Here is a 17,856-nt window from a genome sequence, read left to right on the forward strand (position 1 = left end):
TCCCATCTTTGCCTACCACTGAGCATGATCAGAAAATGCCCAGTTCGGTGTGATTATTTTTTAAAAATGATTGTTTGATCAAGGAGTTAACATATTTTAGAACTCCAGGCTACTTTTCAAGTGGTCTTTAATGATTAGCTCTAGGAAAGATGGGGAACATGCCTATTACCAGAGCCTGCCTCTCAGGGCTCTCACTTTAATCCTCTATTCTGTTTCTGCCTCTTTAAAGACAGCCTCCCTGCCACCATCTGTGGCACCCCCACTCTTCTTTTCTCAGCAATGCAAACACATAATATCTGTAAGAAATAGCCTGGTGAGTTTTTTGTTTATTAATTTCTGAAACTTGGACTTAAATCTTCTTCGCTATAACATGGCAAAAGGAAGCAAAAGTAACTATTGGCTGACTTAGGTGAGCAGAACTTGATACTCCTCGCCCCCATTCCCCTCTCCTGTAAAAGTCCCGACTGATGACAGAGTCATATTATCAGACCATCTTGCACATTTGCTTCTTTTGGATCGATATTTAATAGACTGTCAAGAACAGGAGTCTGACACTTGAATTCGTTCAGATGCCAATTCTCCAAATGCCTAGTACAATTCCATTTCCTGCCCATCTGGATATCTATCCAAGCCTTAAAACTAGATTTTAATGTATTCATCATGACCCTAAACTTTAGTTTGTTGGTTTTTGTTACCTATACAGACGTAGGTATAATGACTTAGGAAAAAGAGCAGACTCAATGGGATTTGAGAACTGATTGTACTGCCAAAGTATTTGTTAGATGTAGTTAAAGTTTTCTCCATTCATTAAAGGATTATCAATGTTTCTGGGTTTCAGTAATAAAAGTATCATCAAGGTACACTGTCTTATTTAAACCAGTAAACAGTTATTCTAATAGAAAAGTGAAAACAATTTGCAAATTGTTCATCATTGATGAGGATAAGATTGTAGGTCTTTAACCTGTAGGGGGTATATAAATAACATATATATACTTACATATTTATAAATACAACTACAACTTATATTTTTAAAATATAAATTTTATATTTATAAACAAATAAATGTTTCTGAATAGTAAACACTCAACTTGCAAGAAAACCCTAACAATAAGACGAGATTTTGCTATAAAATGTGGAGACATTTCTTTTGCAGTGCTCCTTATATTTTTGATATTGGAACTCTGTTACTATTTTCTAGCCATGGAAGAGAGAGCAGTTCAGCGAGCTGAACGTAGGAGGATCTTGGCAGAGAGGAAGAAGAAACAAGAAGAGGACAAATTGGTAAATCAAGAATGAAACCTGAGGCAAGAAAAAGGATTTGTATAGGTCTTTATTTAAAAAAAGAAAAAAGAAAAAATGAAGGCTAGGGGTGCATGGGTGACTCAGTCGATTAAGCATCCAGCTCTTGATTTTTGGCTCAGGTCATGATCTCAGGGTCATGAGATTGCAAGCCCCACATCAGGCTCGCCTGCTTAAGATTTTCTCTCTCTCTCTGCGCCAGCACCCCCACCTCTCCGCCCCCCTCTAGAAAGAAAAAAAAAAGAAATGAAGCCTAGCTTGTTTAAGTATCTTGAGACAATGGAGCTAGATTAACTTCAGAAGTAGCTTTTTATCCACTGGCCTGAACTCTGAAAATTTTAGGAAAAGAAAGAAAACAGTAACACCATTAGTATAGCAAGAAGGAAATGTTATAAAAGTTGATGGGAGCCAGCAATGAGGAAGATTTACACATTTAGATTTAGATGTCCAACCTGGTAAGTTGCGAAGGTGAGTAGTTCTTGCACAGTTTTGACCTAGACTATCAAAAATAGATTTTGTATCTAAGAGAAAAATAAACAGTTTCAACATTTTGGGGGTTTTTTGTGTGTGAAATGAAAGAGAAAATTTGTCCTACGCTGTATGGCATTTGGACTTAGTACTTCACAAGTAAAAATAAGAACTAAAAAGAAATCATTATTTGATGAAAAATTAATGTTCTCTTCTTGCTCTGTATTTCCTTTCCAAGTAAAGAAGAAACTTTTAAGTTACACAACTGACTACCTGTTGGTTGGATTTTCTACTTTTATCAGAAAGTATGGGCTTCCTTCAGAGACAGGCGGGTACTCTTGGTAGATACTTGACTTTCCTCAACATAAAAAATCTTACTTCCAGGGGCGCCTGGGTGGCTCAGTGGGTTAAGCCTCTGCCTTCGGCTCGGGTCATGATCCCAGGGTCCTGGGATCGAGCTCCACATCGGGCTCTCTGCTCAGTGGGGAGCCTGCTTCCTCTGCTCTCTCTGTCTGTTGCTCTGCCTGCTTGTGGTCTCTCTCTGTCAAATGAATAAATAAAATATTTTTTAAAAAATCTTACTTCCATACAAACATAGCATTCTTATTTTTTACTGACTCTCCTCTTAACCAGGCCCAGTTAAAGGCCCAAGAGGAGGAGCGTCAGAAGAGGGAAGCAGAAGAAAAGGAGGCTCAGCTTAAGAAAAAACGAGAAGAGAAGAGACTGCAGAAAATGGTTTGTAGAATCTGTTTGGTCAGTCACCTGCTTAAAGTCTGTTGTGTACAATACAGTGACCCTGTGCGCCTTCTCCATCCCCAGACTTCCCTCGAGAACATTCTTCTCGCACCTCCACCCTTTCATGCACTGTAGCGAAAACCTCATTCTTCAGATTGTAGCTCAAACATGGCTTCTCCCAGATGAGCCTTTCTTGCCTTGTAGACTCTCTTCACTACCCAAGGTTAGGTTATGTTCCCCTTTTACCTCTGAAATATATTTCCTTCAAAGCATTACCAGAGCTTATAATTATGCATATGTTTTGTGGTTGTCTTATTGATTTTAGCATCTCTAACTAAACTGGAATCTCCTTGAGAGTAAAGGGAGCAGTCTGGTGTTGCTCACTGTTGTATTGGTGAGCAATGTCCCTGGCATACAGTAGGAACTTAGCAAGAGTGTTGAATGAGTGAGTGAATGAATGAACAAGTAAATGAACAAATGGAAGAAAATATACACCCAAGAAATAAGAGATAAAACTCTTACTTTCAAGAGTATTGAATTCTAATTGGAAAGATAAGGCCTAAATAATCCTGTCAGACAATATAGTACAGCACATGTTGTCTTGTGGCTCAAAGAACAAAGAAGGGGTGCCAGTGTGGTTCAGTCAGTTAAGTGTCCAACTTTTGATCTCAGCTCAGGTCTTAATCTCAGGGTCATGAGTTCAAGCTCTGCATTAGACTCCATGCTATGCGATCAAGGAGAGCCATAGAAGGCAAAGGAGATCAAGAGAGCCATAGAAGGCAAGACCTATAAAGATTGAGGAGATAGATACATTTTCATAGAAAAGAGATTCTAATTGGAAATTGCATTAAGATTCTACAGAGAAACAGAAGAAATAAGTTATATGTGTAGGAAGAGATTTATTATGAGGAATTGGCTCCTGTGATTATAGAGGCTGAGAAGTCTCACAGTCTAGTCTGAATTGATGGTATAAACCCTAGCTCAAGGGCAGGAAAAGACCAATGGCCTGGCTCAAGCAGGCAGCCAGGAAGGAAAAAGGGGCAGATTCCTCATTTTGGGTTTTTTGGGTGTTTTGGTTTGGGTTCTAGTTAGCCCTCAAGGGATTGGATGATGCCCGCCTACATTTGGGAGGGCAGTCTAACAGACTCCATGAATTCAAATGCTAATCTCATCCCAAAACACATTCACAGATACACCCATAAATGTTTAATCTAGGCACCCTGTAGCACGTTCAAGTTGGCACATAAAATTAACCATACAAGTCTACCCCTTATACACTTGGTACCCATACACATCTCCTTAAACCATACTTAATCTCTAAATAAAGACAAGAAGATCACAATTCTGCTTAACATGATACAACTTGCATACAACCAAAACTGTACAAACCCCTTCCCCAGAAGAGGTCAAGTCCTTGAATGATGTTTACTCTTCTCATGGATATCCCATAACTTAACTACTATGATATAAAATTAAAAATAAAAAATACATAAACACTTTTGTTTCCTTTGCCTTTGGAGACATATCTTGAAAGAAGTTGCTGTGGTTGATATTGAAGAGGTTACTACCTATGTTCTCCTCTAGGATTCTGATGGATTCCTGTCTCACATTGAGGTCTTTTATCCATTTCGAGTTTATCTTTGTGTATGGTGTAAGAGAATGGTTGAGTTTCATTCTTCTACATATAGCTGTCCAATTTTCCCAGCACCATTTATTGAAGAGACTGCCTTTTTTCCACTGTATATTTTTTCCTGCTTTGTCGAAGATTATTTGATCATAGAGTTGAGGGTCCATATCTGGGCTCTCTACTCTGTTCCACTGGTCTATGTGTCTGTTTTTATGCCATTACCATGCTGTCTTGGTGATCACAGCTTTGTAGTAAAGCTTGAAGTCAGGTAACGTGATGCCCCCAGTTTTGTTTTTCTTTTTCAACATTTCCTTAGCAATTCGGGGTCTCTTCTGATTCCATACAAATTTTAGGATTATTTGCTCCAGCTCTTTGAAAAATACCGGTGGAATTTTGATTGGAATGGCGTTAAAAGTATAGATTGCTCTAGGCAGTATAGACATTTTGACAATGTTTATTCTTCCGATCCAAGAGCATGGAATGGTCTTCCATCTTTTTGTGTCTTCTTCAGTTTTTTTCATGAGTGTTCTGTAGTTCCTCAAGTACAGATCCTTTACCTCTTTGGTTAGGTTTATTCCCAGGTATCTTATGGTTCTTGTTGCTATAGTAAATGGAATCGATTCTCTAATTTCCCTTTCTGTATTTTCATTGTTAGTGTATAAGAAAGCAACTGATTTCTGTACATTGAGTTTGTATCCTCCACATTACTGAATTGCTGTATGAGTTCTAGTAGTTTGGGGGTGGAGTCTTTTGGGTTTTCCACATAAAGTATCATGTCATCTGCGAAGAGAGAGAGTTTGACTTCTTCATTGCCAATTTGGGTATCTTTTATTTCTCTTTGTTGTCTGATTGCTGTTGCTAGGACTTCTAATACTATGTTGAACAAGAGTGGTGAGAGTGGGCATCCTTGTCGTGTTCCTGATCTCAATAGGAAGGCTGTGAGCTTTTTCCCAATGAGGATGATATTTGCTGTGGGTTTTTCATAGATAGATTTTATGAAGTTCAGGAATGTCCCCTCTATCCCTATACTTTGAAGTGTTTTAATCAGGAACAGATGCTGGATTTTGTCAAATGCTTTTCCTGCATCAATTGAGAGGACCATGTGGTTCTTCTCTCTTCTCTTATTGATTTGTTCTATCACATTGATTGATTTGCAAATGTTGAACCATCCTTGTAACCCAGGGATAAATCCCACCTGGTCATGGTGGATAATCTTTTTAATGTGCTGTTGGGTCCTATTTTCTACGATCTTGTTGAGAATCTTAGCATCCATATTCATCTGCACAGCAAAGGAAACAGTCAACAAAACAAAGAGGCAACCCACAGAATGGGAGAAGATATTCACAAATGACATTACAGACAAAAGGTTGATATCCAGGATCTACAAAGAACTTCTTAAACTCAACACACACAAAACAGATAATCATGTCAAAAAATGGGCAGAAGACATGAACAGACACTTCTCCAATGAAGACATACAAATGGCTGTTTGGCTATTTGCCCAAAAAATGGGCAGAAGACATGAACAGACACTTCTCCAATGAAGACATACAAATGGCTATCAGACACATGAAAAAATGTTCATCATCACTAGCCATCAGGGAAATTCAAATTAAAACCACATTGAGATACCACCTTACACCAATTAGAATGGCCAAAATTAGCAAGACAGGAAACAACGTGTGTTGGAGAGGATGTGGAGAAAAGGGAACCCTTTTACACTGTTGGTGGGAATGCAAGTTGGTGCAGCCACTTTGGAAAACAGTGTGGAGATTCCTTAAGAAATTAAAAATAGAGCTTCCCTATGACCCTGCAATTGCACTACTGGGTATTTACCCCAAAGATACAGATGTAGTGAAAAGAAGGGCCATCTCTACCCCAATGTTTATAGCAGCAATGGCCACGGTCACCAAACTGTGGAAAGAACCAAGATGCCCTTCAACAGATGAAAGGATAAGGAAGATGTGGTCCATATACACTATGGAGTATTATGCCTCCATCAGAAAGGATGAATACCCAACTTTTGTTGGGTATTCATCATGGACGGGACTGGAAGAGATTATGCTGAGTGAAATAAGTCAAGCAGAGAGAGTCAAGTATCATATGGTTTCACTTATTTGTGGAGCCTAACAAATAACATGGAGGACATGGGGAGATGGAGAGAAGGGAGTTGAGGGAAATTGGAAGGGGAGATGAACCATGAGAGACTATGGACTCTGAAAAACAATCTGAGGGTTTTGAAGGGGCAGGAAGTGGGAGGTCGGGGGAGCCAGGTGGTGGGTATTATGGAGGGCACGTATTGCATGGAGCATTAGGTGTGGTGCATAAACAATGAATTCTGTTACACTGAAAAGAAATTAAAAAAAAAAAATGTGCCCCATTTACTTTGGCCAAAAAAAAAAAAACAAACAAAAACTTAAACACAATGATACAAATCCAATACATCTTATATTATGATTCATTGTAGAACATTTGAGAACTACAAAAAAATGGAAAAATATGAGCTCAGCTGTAAGAGGTAACTAAATATCCTAGTATATTTACTTTGTTTTCTCTAACCATCTCTCTCTTAATAGATTGATAATTTGGGGGCGGGGGAAGGTGTATATAGTCTTTAATCTGCTTTTATGCATTTAAGAATCTCTTATGAATATTTTCATTTACCATTCAGAATTCTTCAAAACGTTTTTATTTATATGTTGACGGTAAATTTTTTTCAATTTTTATGTAAATTCCAGCTAACATACAGTTTGATATTAGTTTCAGGTATAGAATGTAGTGATTCATCACTTACATACGCCTGGTGCTCATCACAACAAGTGCCCTCCTTAATACTAACTGTTTTTTAAAAATAAACTTTTTTTTTGTTTACTTTAGGTTTATAAAAAAGTTGCAAAGGTAGTACTAGGAGCTCTCATATACCCTTCACTCAATTTCAGTTTCTCCTTAACATTATCACCTTACATTACCATAGTGCATTTGTCAAAACGAAGAAACCAACATTAGCACATTACTATTAAGACCAGACTTTACTCATATTTCACCAGTGTTTCTAGTTTTTTTGACTTCTCATCGTGTCTTTTCTGTTCTGTTACCCTTTATGTATATTCCTTTGCCACTACCACCTGCCTTTGATGGCTGTACCTTTATAGTAGATCTTGAAATTGGACAGTGTGAATTCTTCCACTTTATTCTTCTGTTTCAGAATTACTTAGCTATTCTTTGCCTTTTTAATATAAGTTTTAGACTAATCTTACCAATGTGTACCAAAAAAATCTTGCTTAGATTTTGTTTGGGATCATATTGAATCTGTAGTTCAAATTGGAGAATTGACATCTTAACAACACTGAGTCTTTAATCTATGAGCATGGTATAGCTCCCCATTTATTTAGATCTTCATTTCATGAGCGTTTTATAGCTTTTCACGTACCTGGTATATGATTGGTAGATTTGTACCTACATACTTCTTTTTTGGTGCTCTGATAAATGATGCTTTTTTTTTTAAATTTCAAATTCAGTTTTTTCATTGCTGGTATATAGGAACACAGTTCATTTTTATATGTTGACCTTGTATACTGCAACCTTGCTAAAACTCACTTATTAGTTCTAGGCGGGGTTTTTTGTTTTTTGTTTTTTGTAGATTCTTTGGAATTTTCTACAAGTTGTCTGCCAATAAAGGCAGTTTTATTTCTTCCTTTCTGATTTGTATTCCTTTTATTTGTCTTGCCTTATTGAACTAGCTAGGAGCAATTCCAGTGCAAGATTGAATAAGGAGTAGTGAGATACACTTGTTCTTGTTCCTTACCTTGTTCCAGATCTTAGGGGGAAGATTCAGTCTCTCATCTTTACTGTCATACATGTCATGTATTTTACTTTTACATGTATGATAAATACCCAGTACCTTCTTAATTTTATTGCTTTAAACAATTGTGTTTTAGTGTGACTAAAAATAAGCTGGGGGCACTTGGGTGGCTCATTCAGTTAAGCATCCAGCTCTTGATTTTGGCTCGGGTCATGATCTCAGAATAATGAAATAGAACCCTGTGTTGGGCTCTGTGCTGGGTGTGGAGCCTGCTTAAGATTCTCTCTCCCCCTTTCCCTTTCCCCTCCCCCATCCCACTCACATGTGTGCTCTGTCTCCCAAATAAGTGTTTAAAAAAATAAGCTGAAGATTATAGTTTTTCATTTCTTTCATCTCTGATGCTTTTTATTTCTTTGAGTAAATCTAAGATTTTAACTATATCATATTCCCTCGGCCTGAAAAATCACCTTAAACATTTCCTGTAGGATAGGTCTGCTGGTAGTGAATTCTCTTAGCTTTCATTTGTCTGAAAAAGTTTTTGTTTCTTCTTCACTTTTTTTCCTTTTTTTTTTTTTTTTAAGAGAGAGAGAGCACATGAGCAGGGCAGGGAGGGGCAGGAAGCGAGGGAGAGAGAGAACCGACTTAACCAACTGGCTTCCCAGGTGCCCCTCTCCCTCACTTTTGAAGGTATTTTCACTGGATATAGAATTCTGGGTTGATAGTTTTTCTTTCAACACTTCACCTATGTCATTCTGTTGTCTTCTGCTTACCTGGTTTCCTACAAGTTTGCCGTCATTCTTATCTTTGTTCCTTTATTGTAGATGTCTTTATCTACTTGGGTTGCCAGTTCTGTAGATTGGCCATCTAAGATTAGGGTGCCAGCATGGTTGGTTTCTGGTGAAGGCTCTAGTCCTGGCTTATAGATGGCCACCTTCTCACTGTGTCCTCCCATGACCTTTCCTAGTGAGAAGAGCTCTCTGGTGAGTTAAAAGGATACTAATCTCACCTTTAGGACCTCATGTCCAAATAAAACCATGCTGACTGTTAGAGGACTTCAACATATGAATCCAGAGGGGGTTATAAACATTCTGTCTATAGCAGTAGTCAAGGTGGGTTCTTTTCCCCCAACTGCCTTCAAGATTTTATTCTGTCTTTGGTTTTATAATGTGCCCAAATGTGATTTGTTTTGTTTTGTTTTTCCCGGCTTAGCGGTCTCTGTTTCTTAGATATGTGGCTTTGTATCTGTCAGTCATTTTGGAATATGTTTACCCATTATTCTTCAGATATTTCACCTGTCCCTTTCATTTTCTTCACTTCTGGGATTCCAGTTTGCAATGCTTGCCTTACACTGCTACTGTCCCACAGCTTTTGGATTTTTTATTGTGTTTTTCATTCTTTTTTCTCTTTACCTTTCAGTTTGTGTATTTCTACTAATTTCAAGTTACCTGATTCTTTCCTTGACTAGGTCAAGTCTAATGATGAGCCCGTTGAAGGCTCTTCATTTCTGTTATCATGTTTTTTTAAAAATTTTCTAGCATTTTCATTTGATTGTTTATTATAGTTTCCATATCTCTCTTAAAATTATATATCTGATCTTGAATGATGACTACCTTGCCCATTAGAGCCTTTAATGTTGTTATAAGTTATTTAAAAATTAAAATTCCCTTTCTGGTAGTTCCAAAATCTCTGTCATATCTGAGTGTTGTTCTAAAGATTGATTTCTTTTTAGACTGTATTTATTGCTTATCTTTTGGTATGTCTTCATCATTGTTGTCATTGTCGTTGTTGAAAGCCAGGCTTCTTGCAGAGAGCAGTAGAAACTGAGATAAATAGGCCTTTAGTGTGGAGATTTGGTTATTCTAGCCAAGAGTTGGACTACATTTGAAGTTTTGTGTTGCCATGGTTACCATTGTTGAGGTTTGCTGTTGCTATGAGCCCCATAGACTTCAATTTACACTAGCAACTTTGTTTCTCTCTCTCTCTCTCTCTCTCTCTCTTTTTTTTTTTTTTTGTTTTTTTTTTTGGCTTCAGGTCTTCTCTCTGTGCTGTTCCCCAGAGAAAGTCTATCTATCTCTTGCAGGTCTCTCAGGTACACTCCACTGTTATTACTAGAGATTTGTTTGCATGCTGGTGGGGTATGGATAAGGGGAAACACTCTATAACATTCTAATTAAATCTGTCTTTGGAGTACACAGTATTGGGCAGTCAGAAGAATTCCACTCCTACTCCTCTGTTCCCTTCTTTTTGTATCCACTCGCTTAGTCTGTAACCTTAAAGCCCTTCCCTCTCAGGTTCCCCCTCCACTTAAATGAGATGGGGGGCTAGTCTGGGTACCCCCAGCTGCAGTAGCATTCCACTAATATTCTCAGGTGGGGCCACGTGCAGGTGAAGGCTTTTGTTTCCCAAGGGAGACGGGTCGGGGCAGATCTTACAGTGGTTGCTGTTCCTCTCCACTAGCCAGAACCACGGTGGGAACTTTATCTGGATTCTCCCTGATCCTCTCCGTGAGAGCCTACAAAAAGGTGGAGTTCCTAGAGCAAAAGCCTGCAAAAAGGCAGAACATCCCTATGACAATGACCCCCAGGTAAAATACAACTTCAGTCCATTATAGTAGACAAAGAGATTTTGTCACATGGACTGGTTTCTATTTAATAAATCATCTATAGCTGTTTCAGTCAAGATAGATGCATGTACAAATTGGTGGTGTTTGAACTTTCTTTACAAGTGTTTCAGATCTAAATTGCATTTGGCAGGGTGCCTGGGTGGCTCAGCTGAGCGTCCAACTCTTGGTTTCAGCTCAGGTCATGATTTTGGGGTCATGGGATCAAGCCCCACATCAGGCTCTGTGCTGGACCTGGAGCCTGCTTAAGATTCTCTCTCTCCAGGAGCACCTGGGTGGCTCAGTCCTTAAGCTGCTGTCTTCAGCTTCTGTTCAGTGGAAGCCCACTTCTCCCTCTCTCACTCCCCCGCTTGTGTTCCCTCTCTCACTGTGTCTCTCTCTGACAAAAATCTTAAAAAAATAGATAAATAAAAATAAAAAGATTCTCTCTATTTGGGGCACCTGGGTGGCTCAGTCAGTTAAGTGCCTGGTTTTGGCTCAGGTCATGATCTCAGGGGCCTGGTATTGAGCCCGAATCGGGCTCCCTGCTCAGTGGGGAGCCTGCTTCTCCCTCTCCCTCTGCCTGTCACTCCCCTGCTCGCACTAACTGGTACCCCCCCCCCCCAATAAATAAATAAATAAATAATCTTTTTTTAAAAATTTAAAAAGAAAAGATTCTTTCTCTCCCTCTCCCTTACCCCACCCTACCCCTACGTGCATGTGCTCCCTCTTTTTTTTTTTTTTTTAAGATTTTATTTATTTATTTGACACAGAGAGAGATCACAAATAGGCAGAGAGGCAGGCAGAGAGCAGAGAGCAGGGAGCTGCCGAGCAGTGGGCCTGAGGTGGGGCTCAGTCCCAGGACTCTGAGATCATGACCTGAGCCAAAGGCAGAGGCATTAAGCACTGAGCCATCCAGGTGCCCCTGCTCCCTCTCTCTTAAAAAACAAAAATGTGCTTGGCAGTTTTCTCCTTTGCTTCTGGGCAGTCTTGCTCTCCATAGTGTATTTCTCCACCCAGTTTATCACAGGCTCTTTTTCTATTTGGTGGATCAGACTCTGCACAGGTGATTTTTTTACCTCCTTGTATACTTTATGTAGCTATTCCAGCAAGCGGTCACCAAGGCCATGGCAGTATTATTCCTCTGGACATCAAAAAGATGGTGACACTTCTGAGCCAGTACCTGCTATGACTTCTCTGAATAGTCACATCCTCGATGTGTTGATGGGAGCCTGCTTCATCTCTTCTAGTTGACATTTTTTAATCATTAAGTTTATTAGTTTATGGTGTGAGGTACCATATTTCTAATTATATAGAGGAGTTGCTGATATGGTAGAGAAGTTCTCTAGGGCAATCACATGTATTTCTTTAGATAGAAAAAAACAAGATAAATCCTTACCATATTTTGGGCTAAGGGAACTGGAAGAATTCCTCAGGGATAAGCTCATGACAGATTTGTTCTCCATATTCAGGAAGTGGTTCAGGGTTAAGACATGGCTGCCTTCTGTGATCCTTGTTACCTATAATTCCCCCAGACCTAGAAGCGCTGCATTCTTCAGAGGGGGCCTCTATAGCCATGGCAGGAAGTACCACCTGGGGCAGCATGTTCTCTGATGGGCAAGTGTTGCTTAGTGTTCCTGTGGCTTTGACAGGATAGCCTGTCCGGTGTAGCAGTAGGATGGCCACTTGGTGTGTCTCATACAATAACCTTTTGAAAATAAAAATCTAAACTCCTCTTAAATCCCATCGCTCAGGTGGGAGCCTGTTTTCTTCTCCCTCTGCGGCTCCCCCTCCTTGTGCTTGCTCGCTCGCTCGCTCTCTCTCTCTCTGTCAAATGGGTAGATAAAATCTTAAATATAAATTTATATATATATAATGCTATGTAATATAAAATTTTGGCTCAAGAAGATCTCTAGTAGATGTTTTTCTTTCTCTTTTTTCATGGAAAAGCAAACTTAAAAGAAGGCTATTTTTCCCCACTCCATCGGAAAATGGATTTCCTTTGGAGCCTACACCACCAGCCATGGAGTTGTAATTCTAGGAAAATAGTTACACTGTAACCTAGGTGTGCCTGTGAACAGAGTTGACGTCACAGCCTGAGGTTTCTTGAAAGGCTTATTTTCTGTGTTAGATTCCTGTCTGTAAGTCACAACTGCTTGTCTCAATGCTACAGGAGCATTTCAATGGATGTGAAAATGGCTACTTTCTGTTTTCACCCACCACATAACCCTCAGCTGTTACTTGTTACCCCTAAGAAAATTCTTGTAAATTATTTTTATTTCTGGTCATCCTGTTCAACATTTCAAATGTCTGAAATCAAGATTATGAAGATTATTTGGAGTTAGTACTTCAGAGAATGTGGATATTTCATTTTGAGGAATTTTTACTGAAACAGGTAGTTTGGATTAGATCAGGCAAATCTCCCTTCCATAGTAAAAACGTTCTGGTGCGTGCTCTCATTTTTTTTCTCACAGAAGACTTCGCAATTAGGTAGCTTGTCAGATTCAGCCAATTCACCACACTTTTCCTGAAGTGAAATTGGGGGGTGGGGTGGGGGGAGCTTAAATGAAATGTTTTTGTATTTATATTATGTAAATGACAACTATTGTGAAGACAGTCTGCAGTCTTTACTTTTCTCTTGTGACTTTTGTAAGGGATATCACTTGCTACCACTCACCATTTTTAGGTAGTTTTATTTTTCTCACTTTTATTATAGCCTATTTATATTAAAAATAGAAAAATACAGTAAACCATTACACTTCTGTCCTCTTTCTCAGTCAGCCCCTCAAGGGGTACATTCTTCTTTGAGGAGCAAGGGGAGTCTTTCCTCAGGGTATTACCGGAAATGGTTACTCTTTCTTGCTGCCTAATGATCATCAAATACTTTTAACTTTTTTCTGGACTTACTTGTCCATCACTTTTTTTTTTTTGTCCATCACTTTTAAAAAGAGTGCAGTGTAGGCATATTATTCTAGGCTTTTAATGCAGTGTGGAGTATCTTGAGGGTTATTTACATATATTGCTCTACCCTGTAATCTAAACAAAGGCGCTGTATTGCTAGGTTTCCCATAATAATGAGGGAGAAATATTGATTGCTGTCCTAACTAGATACTTTACTATTTAGTAACATAATAAGATACAAATCATCCGTGAACAACACTGAATATATCTAAGACCATGCATAGTACTGATTCTTCTCTTATTCATGACCACCTTCTCCTCAGCTGCTTGGCAGCTTGGCAGTTTCCTTTAATGCTCCAGTGTTCTGGTACCATAATTAGCACACGGTTTAGTGGTTGTACGTTCAAATTAAATTAATTACCTATTTGTTGAAATGAAATTTCATTAGTGTTTTGGTCATGGCATTTTTACTTATTTTTTCAGTTTTGCTGAAGTATAATTTACAAAATTGTAAGGTACTTAAAATGTCCAACTGGATGATTTGATGTACTTACACATTGTAAAAGGATTCTCACCGTTGGGTTAACACAGCTGTCACCTTATATATTTATCGTGTGTGTGTGCGCGTGTGTGCACGTGTGTGTGCACATGTGTACACTTAAGTTCTCTTTTAGTTAATTTCAATTATAAAATAGTGTATTACAAACTACAGTCACCATGTTACACTTTAGGTCCTCAGACTACGTTCATCTCACAACTAAAAGTCTGTACCCTTTTTCCAGGCTCTCCCTATTCCTCTCCATCCCCCAGTTGCAACCACATTCTACTCTGTTTCTAGGAATTTGATAATAGCCATTCTAACAGTTGTGAGGTGATAGATAGCTTACTGTGGTTTTTATTTGTATTTCCCTGATGATTACTGATATTTGATTAGCTTTTCATGTACCTGTTGACCATTTGTATGTCTTCTTTGGAAAAACATCTATTCAGGTTCTTCACCCATTTTTTAAATGGGTTATTTGGAGGGTTTTTGCTATTGAGTTGTGTGGGTTCCTTGTAAATTTTTGGTATTAACCCTTTATCAGAAATGTGGTTTGCAAATATTTTGTTCCATTCCATAGATTACCTTTTCATTTTGTTGTTGGTTTCCTTTGCTGTACAGAAGCTTTTTATTTTTTTTTATTTTTTTTTTAAAGATTTTTTTTTTATTTATTTATTTGACAGAGAGAGATTACAAGCAGGCAGAGAGGCAGGCAGAGAGAGTGAGAGGGAAGCAGGCTCCCCGCCGAGCAGAGAACCCGATGCGGGACTCGATCTCAGGACCCTGAGATCATGACCCGAGCCGAAGGCAGCGGCTTAAACCACTGAGCCACCCAGGCGCCCCCAGAAGCTTTTTAGATTAATATAATCCCACTTGTTTGTTCTTGCTTTTGTTGCCTTTGTTTTAAGGTGTTCAGTACAAAAGCTCCTCTCCAAGTCCAGTGTCAAGGAGCTTACCTACTGTGTTTTCTTCCAAGAGTTTTAGTTTCAGGTCTTCCATTCAAGTCTTTAATCCAATTTTAGTTGATTTTTATGGATGGGGTTAGATAAAGGTCCAGTTTTATTGTTTTGCAGGAGGCTATCCAGTTTTCCCAGCACCATTTATTGAAGAGACTTTCCCCCTTTGTATATTCTTGGCTCCTTTTGAAAATTAATTGACCATATATGCATGGGTTTATTTCTGGGCTTTCTATCCTATTCCATTAATCTATGGGTCTTTTTTTTTTTTTTTTAAATGACAATACCATACTGTTTTTGCTTACTGTAGCTTTGTGATATAGTTTGAAATTAAGAAATATGATGTCTCCAGCTTTGTTCTTCTTTCTCAAAACTGCTTTGGCTAGGGGCGCCTGGGTGGCTCAGTGGGTTAAAGCCTCTGCCTTCGGCTCAGGTCATGATCCCAGGGTCCTGGGATCGAGCCCCGCATCGGGCTCTCTGCTCCGCGGGGAGCCTGCTTCCTCCTCTCTTTCTGCCTGCCTCTCTGCCTAGTTGTGATTTCTCTCTGTCAAATAAATAAAATATTAAAAAAAAAAAAAAAAACCTGCTTTGGCTATTCAGGATTTTTCATGGTCCCATACAAATTTTAGGATTTTTTTTTAAATTTCTGTAAAAATACCATTGGAATTTTGATAGGGATTGCAATGAATCTATAAATTGCTTTGGGTATTATGGACATTTTAACAATATTAATTCATCCAATCCATGAAGACAGTGAATCTTTCCATTTATTTATTGTTCTGTGAAAAGATTCACAACAGCTGTGTTTTGGTTTTGAAAAAAGAAAAGAAAACTTAAGGGACACCTGGGTGGCTCAGTGGGTTAAGGCCTCTGCCTTTGGCTCTGGTCATGATCCCAGGATGCTGGGATTGAGCCCTGAGTTGGGCTCTCTGCTCAGCGGGGAGCCTGCTTCCTCCTCTCTCTCTCTCTCTGCCTGCTTCTCTGCCTACCTGTGATCTCTGTCTGTTAAATAAATAAATAAAAATCTTCAAAAAAAAAAAGAAAAGAAAAGAAAACTTTATTGTTATTATAGAAAGCTAATAGAAACAGAAGAGGAAAGAAATCTACACATAGATGAAGGTAATAGAAGGGAGGAAGCCTGGGCTATGTGCGTCTGCCTTCTTTCCTGGATTCCATTCTAGGGAGCCAGTGCGGCATGCATTAGGAGGGGAGGTGAGACAAGATTTAGAGATCAGAAGGGCCAGTTCTGACCTGGAGACCAGAAAATGTATTTCAACAACCAGCCTCCCATCGTTATTCACACATCACAAGTCTCACAAACAACATTCCTTATCCTGCCTACGTATGTACAGGTCTTGGTGGCTGGTTATGCAGGACAAATCACAGGAAAAAAAAAATCTACCCATATAGAACATTTGTGTCTTCTTCAATTTCTTTACCAATATTTTATAATTTCCAATGTACAGATATTTTACTTCCTTGATTAAATTTTATTCCTAAGCAGTTTTTTCTCTTTAATGCTATTATAAATGGGATTAATTTCTTAATTTCTCTTTCCAATAACTCATTATTATGTACGGATGAGCAATTGATTTTGTATCCTGCAATTTTACTAAATTCACTTATTCTAACAGTTTCTGGTGGAGTCTTTAGGATTTTTGATATATAATATCATGTCATCTGCAAAGAGATAATTTTACTTCTTTCCTAATTTGGATATCTTTATTTCTTTTTCTTGCCTAATTGCTCTGACACTTCCAACACTGTTTTGAATAAAATTGATGAGAGTGGGCATCCTTGTCTTGTTCATAATAGTAGAGGAAAAGCTTTTCAGTGTTGGGTGTGATGTTAGCTGTGAGCTTCTCAAGTATGGTCTTTATTATATTGAGATACGTTCCTTCTGTACCCAATTTGTGGAGAGGTTTTATCATAAAAGGGTGTTGAATTGTGTCAGATACATTTTCTGCATCTATCAAGATGATCATAGGATTTTTATCCTTCATTTTGTAACATGGGAGTATCACAGTGAGTGGTTTGTGGATGTTGAACCATCCCTGCATCCCTGGAATAAATCCCACATGATCATAATATATGATCCTTTTAATGTACTGTTTGATTTGCTGATATTTTGTTGAGATTTTATGTTCATCAGGGATACTGGCCTGTAATTTTCTTGGGTCTTTGTCTGGCTTTGCTATCAGGGTAATATTGGCCTTGTAAAATGACTTAGGAAGTGTTCTCTTCTCTTACACTTTTTGGAAGAGTTTAAGAAGGATTGGTATTAATTCTTAAAATACTTGGTGGAATTTACCAGTGGTGCCATCTGGTTTTGGACTTCTCTTTGTTAGAAGGATTTTGATTACTTATTCAGTCTCTTCACTAGTAATCCGTCTGTTCAGATTTTCTAATTCTTCATGATTCAGTCTTAGTAAAAGTAGTATGTTTTTAGGAATTTATCCATTGGTAGATTATTTAAGTCATTGATATATAAATTGTTGGTATATAATTGTTCATAGTAGTTTGTTATGATTCTTACTATTTCTGTGTTTTCTCTTTCATTTCTGATTCTATTTAAGTCTCTCCATTTTTTCTTAGTCTAGCCACAGGTTTGTCTGTTTTATCTTTTAAAATAGACATCTCTTAGTTTCTTTTATCTTTTCTATTGTTTTTCTAGTCTCTATTTCATTTATTTCTGCACTGATCTTTCTTTCACCCTTCTGCTAACTTTGGGCATAGTTATTTCTTCTTCTAGTTTGTTGAGATGTATAGTTAAGCTGTTTGAGATCTTTCATTTTTTCTAATGTAAGTGTTAACTGCTATAAACTTCCCTCTTAAAACTGCTTTTGCTGCATCTCTTAAGTTTTGGTTTATTTTGTTTACATTTTCCTTTGCCTGGACATGTTTTTTGATTTCCCTTTTGATTTCTTC

General features: G+C 38.3%; 1 protein-coding gene across 3 annotated transcripts in view; it reads left to right on the forward strand.

Annotated features, from left to right (window-relative positions):
* Window positions 1-17,856, forward strand: part of CCDC191 (coiled-coil domain containing 191) — an 89,831-nt gene that overhangs the window by 48,527 nt on the left and 23,448 nt on the right. For all 3 annotated transcript variants that reach the window (XM_046001294.1, XM_046001295.1, XM_046001296.1), the window contains exons 12-13: window positions 1,199-1,281; window positions 2,401-2,502. In XM_046001294.1, the coding sequence (XP_045857250.1) occupies window positions 1,199-1,281; window positions 2,401-2,502 (185 nt within the window). The remainder of the gene's footprint in view (window positions 1-1,198; window positions 1,282-2,400; window positions 2,503-17,856) is intronic.

Source organism: Meles meles, chromosome 4, assembly GCF_922984935.1.
Source record: "Meles meles chromosome 4, mMelMel3.1 paternal haplotype, whole genome shotgun sequence".
Lineage (NCBI taxonomy): Eukaryota > Metazoa > Chordata > Mammalia > Carnivora > Mustelidae > Meles > Meles meles.